Here is a 17,496-nt window from a genome sequence, read left to right on the forward strand (position 1 = left end):
GAAGTTCTATCATCGAAAACAAATCGGTAGTAAAACGGCTCGTTTACTACCGATAGTATTCTAGCTCAACTCACATATATATATATATATATATATATATATATATATATATATATATATATATATATATATATATATATATATATATATATATATATATATACCAAGCCCTTGGTACTATTGAATTTTCGGCCGTTTGATGAAAAGATGTGCAGTTAGGATGATAGTGTTCCCCGATTAAATTGATAGTGGTCCCCTAGGGTTGAGTGGGTGGTTGGTTTAATAGTACAATCTAACGAGTGGAAATGATCAAAGGGTAGATCTAACGGTAGAAAACTCAATAGTACCAAGAGCTTGATATTATCGATAGTATAGTCGCCGGACTCATATATAATTATCGAGTTTTTAGCCGTTGGATGAAAGGATATGCGGTTATGACGATAGTTGTCCCTTAGGGTTGAGTAGGTGGTTAGTTGAATACTATAATCTAACGGGTGGAATATAATCAAAGGGTAGAGAACTGCAAAAAACTCGATAGTACCAAGAGCTTGGTACTATTGATAGTATAGTAGCTGGGGTGTATATATATATATATATATATATATATATATATATATATATATATATATATATATATATATATATACACACCTGTGTGTATATTTATACATATACCAAAATCATGTAGAACTGCATACAAGTCCCTCAAGTATTCAATTTTTACACAACATACCAACCCGCAACAATATCCCCCAAGCACTTTCGATCTCTCGAAAATTTGGGCAATAAAAAACTGAATTCCACGACTTGTCCAAAAAAGTCCCCCCGATCAAATTCCTTCTCTCAACTTCAAGTAAGTGCCATGTAACATACAAATCCCCGAATTTCTTGAAATTTCATCCACAAATTCGCTTTCGGCTCTACCTTCACATGGAATCTTTTGCTCACCAAAACTATGAGATTTTTCACATAAAATGATAACCCGTTCGCAAAGTGCTTCTAATTTGCACTTTGCAAAAACTGCAATTTGGCTTTCCAACCTTTGAGTTTCATACCAAGAATTCACTAACGCGTGTATCTTAGCTAGTGGGACCTTTCCAAGGATTTTCATGCAAAAGGAAGCACCGAAAGATTCTAACAAACAAAAACATCGAATAATAAAAGGCTAATTTGCGATAAAGGCATATTGTTTTGAAAATCATGCGCCGAACGTAAAATTGGACAATACCATCACCTCCGGCATAGCCGAATTATCTAAAACAACCTATTAGGTCGTCCGAAACGGTGTCCGATTCATGTCCGAAGCCATTCTCAAACTGAGCCTCAAAATAAAACGCAGGTTACTATTCATTTAAGTGAATAGTGAAAACTCGTTTTGCCTGAATTTAAATCAATAAATTCAAAATTAAAGTGCTATGAAAACACTACTGAAAAGTATCAAATTACACCATAAAAATTTCCGTCCTTACATCATCCCTTCTTACAAAAGTTTTATCCCTGAAACTTAAATGCTCACCAACATAAAACTCTAGGTCAACCGACCTGGTCCATGTATCTTTATCCGACTCGATTAAGTCGAAAGTCTATGCCTTATTATCCCAAAACAAAACCATGAGTCCCTCTACCAGGTCTAGCCAAGGTATCATGCACACACCAGCATCAATGCCCATGAAAGAACTTCAAAGAACCAAAATGCATGAAAGCATACATCTATTATTCTAATCGAACACCCAAGCATAGAGTATATTTTCGAGGTCGGTATGACGCACTCCAACTAGCTAACTTCGTCAACCAGCTCACCTTGAGCGAATCTGTGTTGTTGCCCTAGGCTAAACAAAGCAAACCGACAAAGCCCAATGTGACTAAGTTTCACCTATGCCCAGGCACTAAGGTCGCAACTTATCCATCAACCGTTGATACACAGTTTTTATCCACCAATGCACCAAGAAGATTAGTAGTGTCGTGTCATCAATGCCCTTAATCCTGTGTTAGCAACACTTGCCTCGGAGGCCACAGCCTCCCACCCATCAATATCACAAACTACCAAAGTCAAACCTTTATCATCGAAAACCCACCTACGGCATTCGACACCCTTAGATCCAAGTCCTAATCTTCCGCCTAGGCCGAGAGATCCAAGGCTGGCACTACCAATTGAGCTCGATAATTTAGCCCGCTCAATTGCCCGTTCGGGTATGTTCAGCTTGATATATAATTCTTGCATGTCCGTCACTAGGTGAATAGGGTTGCTGATTGCAACATATGATCATAACCACCAATCATGCCCAATATCTGTCTCTACGAGACCCTGTTGTTGTCGTCCCCAAACAAACCCTAGCGATTGATGTTCCCAGCAACACTAAATGCTGATCTCAATGAGATCCAAGCGTACTTGTCATCAAGTAACTAGAAAAGCATTCCACTCCAAGGTATTCATGATAAGCCATGTTGTAACCCTTGTATGCTGACACGTACAACGACTTCTAAGCCAACAACCAGGCTTAGGCCACTTGCCAACCATGATTCACACTTTCTGGTAATGCGATCGAGATTTCCCCACAAATCAAACCTTTTAGCTATGTAAGGCATAACTACTGAGTTGATAAGCAACCAGACCCAAATCGGAACAGATAATAACTATAGTGATGATAGATCAACTATGCATAACCTACCTGGGAATAACCCAAGACTCACAACGTGGATCAAGACGACCACCACTCTAGCCTTTCCTCAAGATGGTCTATAGAGATTGTCTTGTAAGAAAATATATTGATCCAATCCTGATACTCCCTGGTAGGATAGGATATTTCATTCAAACTTTTGACACTATGTTGTTTGCAGCCAATGTCCTTATCGAAAGAAAAGTGAAATGCCCGTAGATCCATCGCCAATGACAAGTTTGAGACATGACGTATATACCAAGCCAACAGATACCTCTATACCGCTCCGAAGTGCACCAAAACACCATCGAAACTTTCTAAGCTAACTTCCAAAACAATACCAACCTTGAGCCAACGCCCTAGGAATCCGACGGATCCCAACAACAAATAGCTATGCGCGACACTAGGTCGCCAACCGCATGAACAAATGCCTCAGAACGGTTTCTTTAACTGATCTGCGAACCTCACCTAACCAACACCAAATGCTCCGAGACCTCCAACAACTCCCTGGAGTGTCCTGCGACATGCCATTAGCGTACAAAGACACCTGCTATCCCATTACACACCAACTTAGGTGTTGGGACAGCCGTATGCGATGTGTGCATCAATAGAGACCTGACATAAAAATTGGGTCTCAACCAGTTCAACATATGCCAAACCTTGTGCCGCTCGTTCCGCAACACGAAGGGAACAAAGTTAAAGAGTCCGCCGAACCTGCTCGTATACTAGCACTTACCTATTGTCCGGCCTGAGACTCTTGAAAAGCTCTACCATAAACTCAATCTATATTCCCTGATCCTTAAGTCGACAATCTTACTACTGAACTGAAGCTTGTCGTATTTCTCGAACTAGCCAAGTTCACCCTTGTCCGAATTAGCCTTACTATCTGTGAATCTCCGATACAAGCAAAAATAGAAAAAGGGGGTATGCATCAAAGCCATACCCACAATGCTTGGTGGAGCGACACCCACATCACAGCCACCCAAGCAGTCACTACCAAAACCTTGGGCCACACTCTAGCAGCCCTTATAGTAGCTGCGACCGTTGCCGCTCCACGTGTCGTCTCCATAGAGATGTCCGTGGTAGCTCTCACGCTCTACGTAGGAAGTGGGGCTGTTGTATGAGTTGCTAGTGGACATATGCATGTGGATATGATGTGAGAATAGACTAGATTCATGAGGAACTAGTATGTGAACCAATGATATTGTGAGAATTGGAAACCATTGCATATGTGGCCGACTTGAGCATGGCATGCCTTGAGATGGATAGGGATGTGGTATTCCAACGGTCCTCGAGTGGGGGGACTTGATCATACTCGCGTTGTCTGTTATAGCTTGTGGATGGTCACGCCTCCCAAGCAGTGAGCTTCGGAGTTGTATCACTATTGCGAATAAAATGGGGGACCTCTCCCGTCAGACGTCACGGTCCCGTGACAGTGTGTGCGAGTGGTTCGACCTTCGGGCGAATCGATTGGATTTGGCACAAGGCATGATCAAGACATTTCATATATAGTTTGCATACATGGTAGAACTTAAACTTATACTTGTTGACATGATTAGTAAAGGCATAGCTACACATTTGAGCATGATATAGATATAGATAAGCAGAGTAGGCTTATTGTTATATCTATTATTCCTTTGACATGTTGACCTCTTTATTGTTTCTATGTCTTTCTTGGACCTAGTGGGAAAATCGGTGGGGTCGGCGGCCGAACCTACTGGGAACTTTGTTTAGCTCTCACACCCTGTTTTGCAGAGCCTAGTACGAGCGCATGTGTCGAGGATCGCGGCAAGGGCATCGCGCCCTAAATAGAGTGGACCACCAGCATTAGCTCACTACCATCGAGTACAAAAAGGAAAGAATGAATGTAAAAACCCTTTTGGAAAGAGAATGTGATATATATGTTAGTTGTTAGTTTGTATGTTAAATGAGAGGTTTTGTAATAAGCTAAAAAATGTAAGTTGTTAAATACACTATGTGGAAATGTTTTAGTAAGTAGCTTGCTTTCTCTTGTGTCTTGATATGCCTCTCGCAAATGTTGAATGCTAATATCTCTTGTTTAGATATATATGCCTAGACTTTGTTACGCTTCGGACGGACAGGAGAAACTCTGTCCGTTCGGCGGGTCTATTTCGGATCCGAACTGTCTAAATTGGCAGTGACGGGTCGTGACAATATATATATATATATATATATATATATATATATATATATATATATAGTGTAGAGTTACTATGCTATCGAAAGCACAAAGTATTTGATGCTTTCGATTTTTTGACCCTTGGATCAAGAATTGTACGGTTGAGATGATTGCAGTCCCCCCTAGGGTTGAGTAGTACCCCTAGAGTTGAGCAGTCCCCACAGGGTAATAGTACTTATCCATAGGTCAGAAATAATTAAAGGGAATGATCTAAGGGACAAAAAGTCGAAAGCACCAGATCCTCTATACTTCTGATAACATAGTAGCTCTACTCTCTCTCTTTATACATATGCCAAAATCATGTAGAACTGCATACGAGTCCCTCAACTATTCAATTCTACACAACTTACCAGCCGGCAACTATATCCCCAAAGCACTTTCTCTCGAAAATATGTGCAATAAAACCCTGAATTCCACAAATTCTCTAAAAAAGTCCCTTCGATCAAATTCCCTCTCTCAACTTCAAGTGCCATGTAACATACAAATCCCCAAATTTCGTGGAATTTCATTCACGTTTCGCTTTCGGCTCTACCTTCACATGGAACCTTCCGCTTGCCAAAGCTGTGAGATTTTTCGTATAAAATGATAACCCCTTCTCAAAGTGCTCCAAATTTGCACTTTGCAAAAACTGCAATTTGGCCCTGCAATCTTTGAGTTTCCCGGAGAAAGGAAAAGGCTCGATCCATGGAGTCTGTCATCGGATCTCCAAGAATTCACCAACATGTGTATCTTGGCCAGCGGGATCTTTCTAAGGATTTTCACGCAAAACGGAGCATCAGAAGATTCTTAAAAACAAAACGTCGAGTAATAAAAGGTTAATCTGGGATAAAAGATGATTTTCTCGAAAGGTGTCGAGGAGAGAGAAGAAGATGAAAGAGGCATATAGAAAGACCAGAAGAGCTTAGGTTTAAATGAAGTATCGAAGAGGAGATGAAGAGTTTGCCATAAAAAAAGCCCTTAATAATGGTAGTAGCATTAATGTGAAAAGACAATTTAGTGCAAAAGCATGAAATCGATCAAAACCATAAAACAATCGCCATCCAAACATTCGTGCAAAAGACTACTGGGGGTGTATTATTAGTGTATACAATTACCGCGCTAGCTAGTAATCAACTAAGCTTAAGTGGTCAATTAGAAGGTAACACATAGTACTTCAGAAGCCAGAAAAAGAGTAAGCCCAAACCCAACAAATTTTGGGCGGGATTGATTGGAAGCATAGGGACAGTGACTGCATAACCGAAGAGAAGTGGCTAGGACATGTTCCAAAAAATGTTAACTATTCGATAACTATGTAGGGCAACTGAATGCACAAATAGTCATATAAATAGCAGAAAGTTGCCTCCGATAGAGGTCCTTAGCCCTTAACACAGAAACTTGTAAATTGAGCCCTCATGCTCTTTCCTTATAAGTTTCAAAATTTACTTAAGTGATTAATAAAGCTTGTTTTGTTCGGCTCTTGTTTCAGCTAACTTTTATAGAGTTTTCACATACAGTTTATCTCAGTAGCGCGTGCATTTTGTTAGAACAGATTGTGATAAAGGTATGAAATAGAAAGATTAAAAAGGCTTCAAGGCGTGTAGCAATGCCACTTTCCTTAAGGCTTAATCCGTCCCCACCGTTCTAACAATTTGGTGTGCACCGGGTCAACAAACAACCTCCCAGGATACAATGAAGCGTAAACCTCAACTGCGTTTGCACACACGAAGTCGAGCCTTTGAGCACTCACTCGATGAAGTTGTCAAAAGAAATAGAATATAAAACAAGAATGGAATTATTATGAATGAAGACTTCAACTCTTCAACTGTTTTCTGTCTGTCTCCTTCTGCAACCAATGCTATGGACTTATATAGGCCACGAACGGGTGCTTCATGAAGTAACTATTCACGAAAGGGTGTTTCGTGAAGTGACCTTTCGATTGTGACTTTTCATTTGATCATAACTACCAAATAGTTATATGAATCAAGTTCAATGAATATAACCATTGATTCCAACGGGCATATGTACGAAGAGACACACTATAAAGATGTGTCTTTTCATATCATATTCTTTCACTAAAAGTCACATCCTTTCACTCTAAGAGTCATACCCTTTGATTAGAGTTGCATCCACTCACTAAGGGTTGCATCCATTCACTAAGAGTTGCATCCATTCACTAAGGATTGCATCCTTTCACGAAGAATCACATCCATTCACTAAAAACAATAAACAAAATATATTATTTTAAAATTTTCCTTACACATTTTGAATGAGAACTCGGTTGAGTAGATCACTCCTTAACCTATTACCCGATTTAAAGAAACAGTTTATCGGCACTTCTTGAGCCAAACTATAAGGATAATGGAATTTTGGCTTAGTCAACGTTTGACTCGGTCAACTAATTCGAAGATTATTCAGCTCATGAAGCAGATAGTTAATAGCTTATTTTTAAAAAAAATATTGGAAGTAAAAAAAAATGTTTTCAAATTTTTTTTTATTTCCAAGAAAATACTTTGAGTAAAAGAATTGCCGACAATTCATTCATTATCTATTCCTACATACTTTGATACATAAAATTTTTATTTTAAACAATAAAAAATAAATGCAATACCATACAAGCTAGCCTAAGAGAGTTTGTTAATAGTTGATGCATGGATGGGAATCTCTGTCATAAGTAGGATAAAATAGAAGGTTGCATGGTTCCTTGGTTGGGAGCGTCGAGCGCATGGAATAGTACAGAAGTACCGAGTAATTGGTAGGCATTAAGAGTTTATCAAGGTCGTACGATCAAGTCAGTACTTACCGATGATGTCGTCAGCCATGTCTCTGAATCGGAGTAGGCGGCGGCCGCGCTGGGCATGGTGCTCGAGGACCACGGAGAGCAGGTTATAGGAGTAAAAGGTGACCAGGGCGCCGATGACGAGACACGCGACACCCGCCCCCCAACCTAATGATGCGAATGCGAAGGGCAGGCTAAGTAGAGCAGGTGCCACGATCGACGTTGTTAGGTGGTACCCACAGTGCAACCACGAACCTGCAACACATGTTTTTATCTACTATTATTGCATATAAGATTTTAAAACAACGCACATTCTTTCTAATAACTTATATTTATCTTATTTATATATAACAAAAAAAATTAAATATTTCAAAACACTGATAGATAGGTCATTTATTACTTCTTTAATTTGTCCGCGCTATCCAGATTTCATTTGTTCCTTTTTATAAATATAAATTGTTGGATTTTGTCTGTTAATAATTTTTTCAAGATTGCTGCGTATTTGACCCAGGAAGGTATCATGCATCTTTCATTTGTTGCTTTGAAGGAAAAATTAATTAGTTACCAAAAAAAAAAACTTCAATGCTAGGGAATCTCATCGACCTTTTCCAATTGTGTAAGATATAATACGAAATTATACAAAAGAATCCCGCGGATTCACGAGGTCTTTTCTGTAATCACAATGAGTTACTCACACTGATTAGACTTGGGTGTAATATATCCTTGGGTGAAACTTATCTCATATAAATAGGTGAGCAGAACTGACCAGGTCCGACCCGCCCAAACCTAAATAGCTGAACCAACCGTCACTAACACAAAAAATTAATGACGCACGTGACCACACAAAAATCAACCTATAACCCCTCGAACAGAGCGCAAAACCCAAAATATTCGAAACTCAAGTAACTAGAAAGTCGAACAACATGAAACTTGGATTATATAAAATGTAGATTACCCAAAACTCAGAAGGTCGAAAACTCAAACGACCAAAGACCCGAATTACACAAAACCTAAGCGTAACCCAAGTGCAATTCAAAATTACACAAAACCTAAGCATAATCCAAACCTCTTCAGTGCTAGACAGTTCAATCAATGATTTATCAGATAGATTATCAAACTCAATAGAATTTAAATCTAATGACAGATGTACAAAACGAAAGATTCAAATGATTTAATTAGGTTTTCAATTAATTAAAAGAGATGTTACTAAATGTGGGTCTAGCAGTGAATAAAATATGTTATCTTTGATATTTGGCGGTTCATTAAATCAACTGACCAAATCAGGTTTTCAAATACAGAGCAGCAGCTCTGTACTACTAGCGCTGCTAGAAGTACGAGATCAGATCTATTCCATGGTATTACGAGGGAAAAAAGAAGAGGATCAAAGGAATATGACTATTTTTGAAAGATTTGCAAAAACAATTATCCGTATGATGCAAATAAAAGACAAGAGAAAAGTATGTTTGAAGGTATGTTGTTGATGAAAAATTCAAAATACTATAATTCTTATTATTATTAAATTTAATTAATGTATTTTATTTATTATTGTTTTAATTATGTGATTAATTAGTTTAAGTAAGTTTTCAGTGCGGATGTTATTAGGGGTGGAAACGAGCCGAGCTCGAGCGAGCTTATGTCAGCTCAAATTCGGCTTGAAATTAATTTCGAGCCTAAATCTAGGCTCAAGCTCGGCTTGAAATTAATTCGAGCCGAGCTCGAGCGAGCCTAATTTCGAGTCGAGCCGAGCTCGAGCTCTAAACGAGCTGATTGAAATTGTCAACATTATATAATCAATAGTTTAATTTTTATAAAACATTACCTATAATTTGATGCAACATGTTCAATAGTTCAAAATACAAAATAATTGTAAGAAATGTGAGCTAGGGTGACTGCCGTGATCAGGTGAGGGTACAGAGAGAGAGAGAGAGAGGGAAAAAAATTGGGATTTGGGAATTTGAATGTTATTATGTTTTTAGGGTTATGTGCAATAGTAAAAGTCTGAAAGAGAGAGTGTGTAGTAAATGTAGAGTTGGGCTCAATTGCACGGTTGTACTTGGTGGTTTATTTTATGGGCCAACAATAATGGCGCCAAATTAAATAAAGCCTATAATAATTAAATATATTATATATATATATAGAGTTGAGCTGGAATATCTATCGTGTAGCAACGGCTCCGTTGCCACCCAATTTGTTTCGATGATGGAGCCTCCAAATCGACGATTGGTACGTTGAAAATGATCTATACCACTTGAAGTATCTAGAATCAAAATTTCATGTTTTCCGATATTGTTCTCTCGTTCATCAAGTGGCGTAAAAATGAACGCTGAAAATGATATCCTCTAAAAGTGATGATAGAATTTTGTAATCAGATCGAGAGTGTAGATCTTGTTCTAAATATTTAAAGAATTTTCTAACCAAAATTCAAATTGATTGGTATATTTTACACAGTTAACGAGTAAAACACATCAGACTCGAGCGATTAAAATTACAAATTTTGAAACCTTGCGTCATTAGTGTCAAGGATATCGAAAAGTATCTTGAAATTTATTTCTAGAGTATTCAGTGATTATGATCATGTTCAACAGTGCCGATCGTCGATTTGAGGGCTCCATCATCGAAAACAAATGGGTGGCAAGGAGCCCGTTTGCTACTTATAGCATCCAGCTCAACTTCTCTCTCTCTGCTCAACAAGCCGTCTCTCTCGTCGTCCTCGTCTCTCTCAGAGAAGGCTTGAGGGTAATCGAGTACTAGATTAGAGAGTGTTCCTCCTCGCGGAGCCGAAGCGTGATATATATTAGCTGCTGAGTCTCTCGTTCTTCGCTCGGACCCGTGGATCGTTAAGGATGGTCGTTGTGCCACGCAAGCTTCGGCGGGGATTTGGTAATGTATCAGTCATGAACTCATGCTCGTAGACTCTGCGCTCTCGCTACAGGTGCACATTCGGGCTCTCTCTAATTATATATATATATTATATATATATCAGTATATAGAACTAGGCTATATGCTAATATATAGCACATGGCATTGGTGCTACCAAGATTTTGGCCATTGATTAAGAGAATGTCTGGTTAGGATGATGTGGGCCCCCCTAAGGTTGAGTGGTGGTTGTTGAATAAATGATCTAAACGGTGAAATGACCAAAGGGTAGGATCTAACGGCTGAACTTGGTAGCACAAGTGCTTCTGCCTATTAATTAGCATTAAGTAGCGGACTCTATAGTATATATAATAACATATATAAATCTATATATATATTTATAACTTCCGACTTTCGAAGCTTTTCGAGCCTAATTCGAACGAGCCAGGTAATACTCAAGGCCGGCTTAGAAATGAATTTCGACCTATTTATTTTGTCAATGCTCGGCTCATTTAATTTCGAGCGAGCATCGAACGAGTCGAATATCGAGCCGAACACGAGTCGAACGCGAGCGGCTTCGCTCGTTTGCCAGGCCTAGATGTTATGGCTGTGCGCTGCCGTGCGCACGAGTTAGATTCGCTCGTGCGCAGCCACTCGCGTATGCTTGTGCTGCTTTAAGCCGACCCATTCCCTGTAGTAACAATTGGAAGCAACGTAGTAAGTTAATATATATTATATATAATATATATATAATATATTATATGAGCCGAGAGCTACATATGCTTATCGGAAGCATGGAGCTTCACGTGGCTCCAGTCGTTTTCCGATGTTGCGAACTTCGGAATCGTCGATCGGCTCGTAAGACTTGATTATGAGTATTTGAAGTACGCTAGAAAATAAATTTATGTGATTTTACGATTATCATTTGCCCTATGAATCGAAGGGAGCTCAAATAAACAGCTGAAAATAAATCTGTTACAAAATGTAATAATATGACATTAAAATTTTATCAAAGATATTGATCTTGTTTTAATAGTATAAGAATTTTCTTATCAAAATTCCACGTGGATTGGATTTTCTACAACCTGTTAACTTGCAACGGCTCACTGACGGCCATGAAATTTAGTGATTTTGAGCCATTCGATTACTAGCAATGATATCGTTAAATAAGATTATTATTTTCTAGTACTCCAACATAACTCCTAGATAAGTTTAAGATATGGCGATTCCGACAAGTCGCAACAATCGAAAACGCTGGACAGCACGAAGACTCCTGCTTCCGTGCGTATCACTTATAAATATAGATATAGGGCTACTTATAATCTATAGTACCAGAGCTTCGTATTATATGTGTTTGTTTTCGATCTTAGGGCAGTTCAAATCAACGATCCAACAACCGTCTAAATAGATCTATTGGTATAGATATTCTTAGGATAAAATTTTAGTTTTTTTCGATATCGTTTACTTAGTAAATAAATTAGATCAAAATGGACGGTAGAAATTGGAATAATCTTTAAAATTTGAGACATAGGACTTTTAAATTCAAGATCAAGAATGTTAACCTTAATCGTATATAGTTTAAAAAATTTTCTATCAAAATTTGAAGAAATTAGATTCTTCATACACCGTTAACCTCCAAACTCGTCATAATAGCATTGAAAATTGACAATTTAAAAATAGTTGATCATAATAAACTATGTGAAAAAATAAAATTTTATTTCTAGAAACTTTAATACCCTATATCAGTTTTTAACGGTGTGGATCATTGATTTGAACGCCCTAAGATCGAAAACAACACTATAGTACGGAGCTCGTACTATAGTTAGTATAGTAGCCTAGCCTCTCTCTCTCTCTCTCTCTCCTCTCTCTCTCTTCTCTCTATCTTCTCTATATATATATAATATATATATATATATATATATATATGTACTTATTGAGCTCTCCGTTTCATGTGATTGTACACATGATAGGAGCTTTAAATTAAAAGGATATTTTTGAGAGTATTTTTTAACTATTTTCATCTGCTTCGCTTGATCTTTTTCTCGTCATGATCAGGTGTTGAAAGAGTCTCCTTGTATCTCTTCCACATTCGTGCAGTAAGAGGAAGTGTCTAATCGTCATTGGCAGTGTTCTTGTTAATCCACACAATGGATGAGAATACGACCTTAGATTTGTGAAATAAATCGCACTAAAAATCTGATTGAGATTAATTGTCTAACTAATTTATGATAAAATAAATAAATCAACTTGCAAGTGAAATTCAAAACTCTGATTATCTCTATAAGAAAAAGATTTAAAAGATTTTCTAGCTGCTTAGCTGGCATACAAATCTTACATTTGGGATTTGAGATCAATTTGATCTTGGTTTAAGGTTAAGATGATAAATTCTTGAATAGATCTAAGGTTCACATATCCTAATCTACCATGCCATACATCATAAGACTCAGTATTACAAACAATAGTACTTAATTGGAGTAAAGAAGAATTTTTATTTATCGGCAAAAAGAAAATATATTCATTTAAACAATCTCTCAGATACAAAACATTTTCCATAAATATTCCCTGACAGATTACTATTTTCCCTTAGAGAATGTAAAACCTAATTATTCTAATAAAAATCTACTGATCATGTTCCGTTGGATCTCGGAGGCATACTGGAACATCGTAAAGAATCAGTCTTTTTAGAAGTTAACTTTAGCTTGACTGTTCTAATCCCAACAAATTGACGTTTTTCCATCTCCAACAATCACACATTCTCTATGTTGTAAAGAACACTGGTAATGCTGTGAATCAGGGAGATATGCCAAATATATGATTCTCTAATTACCTAACAACAGGACTAACCTGATATGACCTATCCATATTGAGATTGAGTAAATATACTAGTAATCCAAGTATGACTCATCGGATTGCTCTAGAGAGAGCATTTTGTTACCTTAAAGATACCCTCTCATATTCTCTTCAAATTGTTTGGCTATCGTTCTTAATAATGAGATACCAACAATGCTAATTGAATTTGATTTTCTGGATATCTGTTGGCACCACAAAAAATGATTTCATGTGGAAGAACAAGGTTGAGCCACATGGGCATAACAAAAGACTACTATGTAAAGCCACACGTGGTACACATGTGCTTAAAAGGAAGCACGCCTGGAAGGAAAGTAGTTTTAGGCATGCCGAAGACGTGGGGAGAACGGCCAAAGCATATGTAGTACATCGATTTTAAATATAAAAGCAAGTGTAAATAAAAATAGGTGTGAGATACCTATTTTTATTGGACTTGAGAAGTAAAGCAATTTAGAAATGATTCATGGTGAAGTTTGGAATGAAAACAGGAGAGTTAGAATTTCTGTAAGATCAGTCCTTATTTTTTTAGCAGAAAATTCACAGTGTCGAGAAAATTATGAAAATTGTAATATATGTCAGAATTATTCTTTTTTGATGGCAGATTTAAAGTTTCATGTCAATCCAACACCCGAGCAGTGAAAAGGAGTTCTATACTGCATATCTATTAAAGATTTTAGTCGGTAGAGCTTTCGGTGACCTAATGGTTCAAAATTGAAAAATTAATATCGCTTTCTTCTAATTTGATTTTAATCGAGCCTGACTAGTCAAATTTGAAAGCAAACGGACATTCAGAAGGGTTCCGGCGAAAAGTATCATATGAACTGGATTAAACTGAAATTTCAATGGTGTAGGGGCTCTTGAGAATTTTGCAACTTAATCTTCCTCTCCCTTCACAGCCAACTTCATCCCATTCTCTCCACACACACGCACCCACAAAATGGGGCTTCTCTCTCTTCTCTCAAACCCTCTCCCTAAGCTCTCTCTCTCTCTACAATTTCTCCATTAAAGAGGCAGGTGTTGGACGAGATTAAGTTTGAGAAGAAGCTTGATGGTGAAGCAAGCTCTCTAATGGTGGATCAAGCTGGAGAACAAGGTGAGATTTCATGATTTAAGTAACGGTTGGATTAAATCTCTTTACAATTAATGTATTTGAGATCCTAGGTGATTCTAAAATAGATCGAGTAAAGGTTTTCCATAATGACCGCCGTCGGACCTCTCCCCGTGACGCCAGACCGCTGCGGCCCATTCCCATGACCACAAGCCTTCGCCGAGGTCACGCAGCTGTCGGGCTCCTTCTTGGGCAACCTTGGCAGAGGAGAGGCTGATCGTTTCTTCCTGCCGCCGCCGCACAACGGGACCCTCACCGCTACCTCCTCTGGCCTTAGAGGATCGACCGACCGCCACCCTTACCTCCCGTCGCTCTGCTGCCAACACTGTGCCAACCCCGCCGAGCCTAGCCGTGTGGGCCACATTCTGAAATGTCGCCACCTGGGTCGCTTTCCCGCTGTCGGCTGAGAGGGAGCACGAGGCTCCCCTGCACTTCTTCGCACCCAACCTGCCGGCACCGTGTCGCCGACTTACGCGGCGCGGCAGGAGCCAGGGTGCTTCCGGCACCTGGACCTAGGGCTTCTTGCCCTTTTGTGCTTTCTCGGCGACACAGCCTCCCCGAACCTTCAAAAGGGAGAACAGCAATCCCTACACCCTCGTGATCACATGCTAGGCCTCGGATCCTGTCGGAGAGGCTCGTTTCGCTGGCGTAGTCATCATTGCCCACGGTATGCGTTTGTTGGCCGACTTTGTGAAGCTCCGGCATGCTCTCGACTGTCGTTGGTGCTTGTGATAGTGAGCACGGTGTCCAGCACGTCGAGACCAATCCGCTGGACCTACTCGGTTCATCCTGGAGAGTGCACGATATTGTTGTAACAGCCGTAAACTCCTCCTTTATGTATATAAAGTTGCGATTAACAACTTTATTAGGGGCAAATTTGCAAATTGAACTTTGTGGCCTGCCTCGGGCAGTGTGTGGGTCACTGTTCATGACCCTCTGACTTGTTGTCCAAGTTTCGATTCCTTGTGCGAACAAAATAGGATTCAATGCATTTTTCGACGATATATCGCCGGTAGAAATGCAGATTCGTGTCATGATGGGTTTTCAGATATGTGATTACCCCAGAATCATCACCTAACCTTGTTGGCAAGCCGCCATGGTCCTCTCATGTGTTTTAGAGGAACCGTGACGCGCGAACCTTCGGTGCAATTATTGGACATTTTTGAACCCAAAGTGGAAGAGTTATCCAGTGAAACCGTATTGATAGCAACTTGTGTTTGCTGTTCGACACCAGAATGAGTGTGTTTTTAGGACAGTGGGTGAAATCTTGGTGTGAATCAGTGCGTTTTGGGACGTTTCGTCGCGTCCTGGGGCATCCTAATGCTTTTCGAGACAAATCCCGACGAGTTTCGGGAATCGATTGTGGGAAATCGATTCGGCGGGTAGTTTTGGGTTTGTGAGCGTTGTGTTTGAGTCACATGGATTAGATCCTGACTCGGTGGACCTATCATTAGGTCCAGTCGACGTCCCTGTTCTCGGCAGGAACTAGCTGCGGCGAGTAACACATGTGGTTATTTTGATCCGAAGTCCGGTTTTTTTTTTTTCAATGTGTCACGTTGGTGCATGTTCCATTCATCTCTTCCTTTATTGCTTTAATATACGTTGTCTATCCAGCACTACAAGCGTTTCCAACCAAAATTTTGACTCTGCTCTAACTTAGTGCATTCATCTTTGCATTAATGACTTTTAGAGTAGAGCGGTCAGTGACATTGATGGATACACTTTCTAGTGACGCTGAATGGTCGGTGCCTTGTATACCCCTGTGAAATAGACATCTCTTACCAGTAGTTACCTGAATGGTTGCTATATTGCTCATATGAAATGAGAGATGTCGAGTATTGTTCCATCCTAGTGACTATGAGTGGTCGTACTCGTTTAGTTTCTTGTAGTTCGAATGACGTATTGGTCTGGTGTGCCGGAGGGGCGAAGATTGTCAGTCATTCACTCGATGGTTGCTATTGCATCATATTTGCATCGATACCAACACTCAGATAGCATTTCTCGAACCGGGTTCTGATTCACACACACTAGGTGTGTTCTTTTCCGAAAAGTCGGTTGAGTGCAACCAGTAACCCAGAAGTTATGCTAGATTATATACCTAAACAAAATGTTTTGTGGCTTGCCTTGAGGTCCTTAGACGACACAGGCGGTATAGATTGGGTTACGATTCGACTTTCGTCCAAGGTTGACGCATAAGGTACGTCAGCGGTTGTGTGCTGCTTATTAACAGTTTATGTTCTTTACACTACATTCGTTACTGTAGGCCTTTTCTTTACGTATACCTGGTTACCGGCAAGTACGACTTGCCTTCGTCGGCTATGCGGTACCAGGAGACCCTCGCTTAGTTATCTCACCCTCCATTTCTCCACATATGATCGGCAGGTGGAATTGGTCAAGCGACGAACGTGAGGCCGAAACAGTGGGTGGTTTAGAGGTCTCGATCTATGTACGTTAAGTTTTGACTGTATCATTACTTAGGCAGTTGACATACATGTGAGATATAGTTTACCGCCTACACCTGATTAGTAGACTGATACATTGTGTTCAGTGATTAGTCTATATGCCTGCGTATTTTTGAATGATGTAATTTATGTGTTTGGGTACTCGTGTGTTTCGATACATTCTTGTTCGAATTTAAAAACACATTGTGTGTATTTGGACTACAATTTCTATTGGGTGCTTTCTACCGTCGTAGATAGTTTTTCCAAAATATAGTTTATGCATGTAGAGAAACATTTTTAAATGGCTTTTCTCGAGATTTTTTGTACAATTATGTAGGTTAACGGAACATCTAGAGAAGTCCTATCTAAAATACATAAAACACATAGAGGGATAAATAGGTGTATAAGACCCAAAAACACAATCTCTCAATACGATACAAAATAAATGCGAAAAAAAAATAGTACACACGAGATTTACGGTGAGGAAACTACCACTTTGAGAAAAAAGCCATAGCCACACGCGAAAAAATAATTCATATAAGCGAATAAGATTACAAGGTGATTACCAGACTCCACGGACATCGAACCTCCTCTTAACCTCCTATGAATCCGCGCAATCTTTAGACTGTTCA

The 17,496-nt window shown here is 39.3% G+C and overlaps 1 protein-coding gene across 1 annotated transcript in view; it reads right to left on the minus strand.

Annotated features, from left to right (window-relative positions):
• LOC109719734 (GABA transporter 1) overlaps positions 1–15,128 on the minus strand; it is a 26,881-nt gene extending 11,753 nt beyond the window's left edge. The window contains exons 1-2 of the mRNA XM_020246572.1: positions 14,897–15,128; positions 7,637–7,867 (exon numbers count right to left, since the gene is read on the minus strand). Of these exons, the coding sequence (XP_020102161.1) occupies positions 7,637–7,867; positions 14,897–15,128 (463 nt within the window). The remainder of the gene's footprint in view (positions 1–7,636; positions 7,868–14,896) is intronic.

This window comes from Ananas comosus, linkage group 1, assembly GCF_001540865.1.
Source record: "Ananas comosus cultivar F153 linkage group 1, ASM154086v1, whole genome shotgun sequence".
Classification (NCBI taxonomy): Eukaryota; Viridiplantae; Streptophyta; class Magnoliopsida; order Poales; family Bromeliaceae; genus Ananas; species Ananas comosus.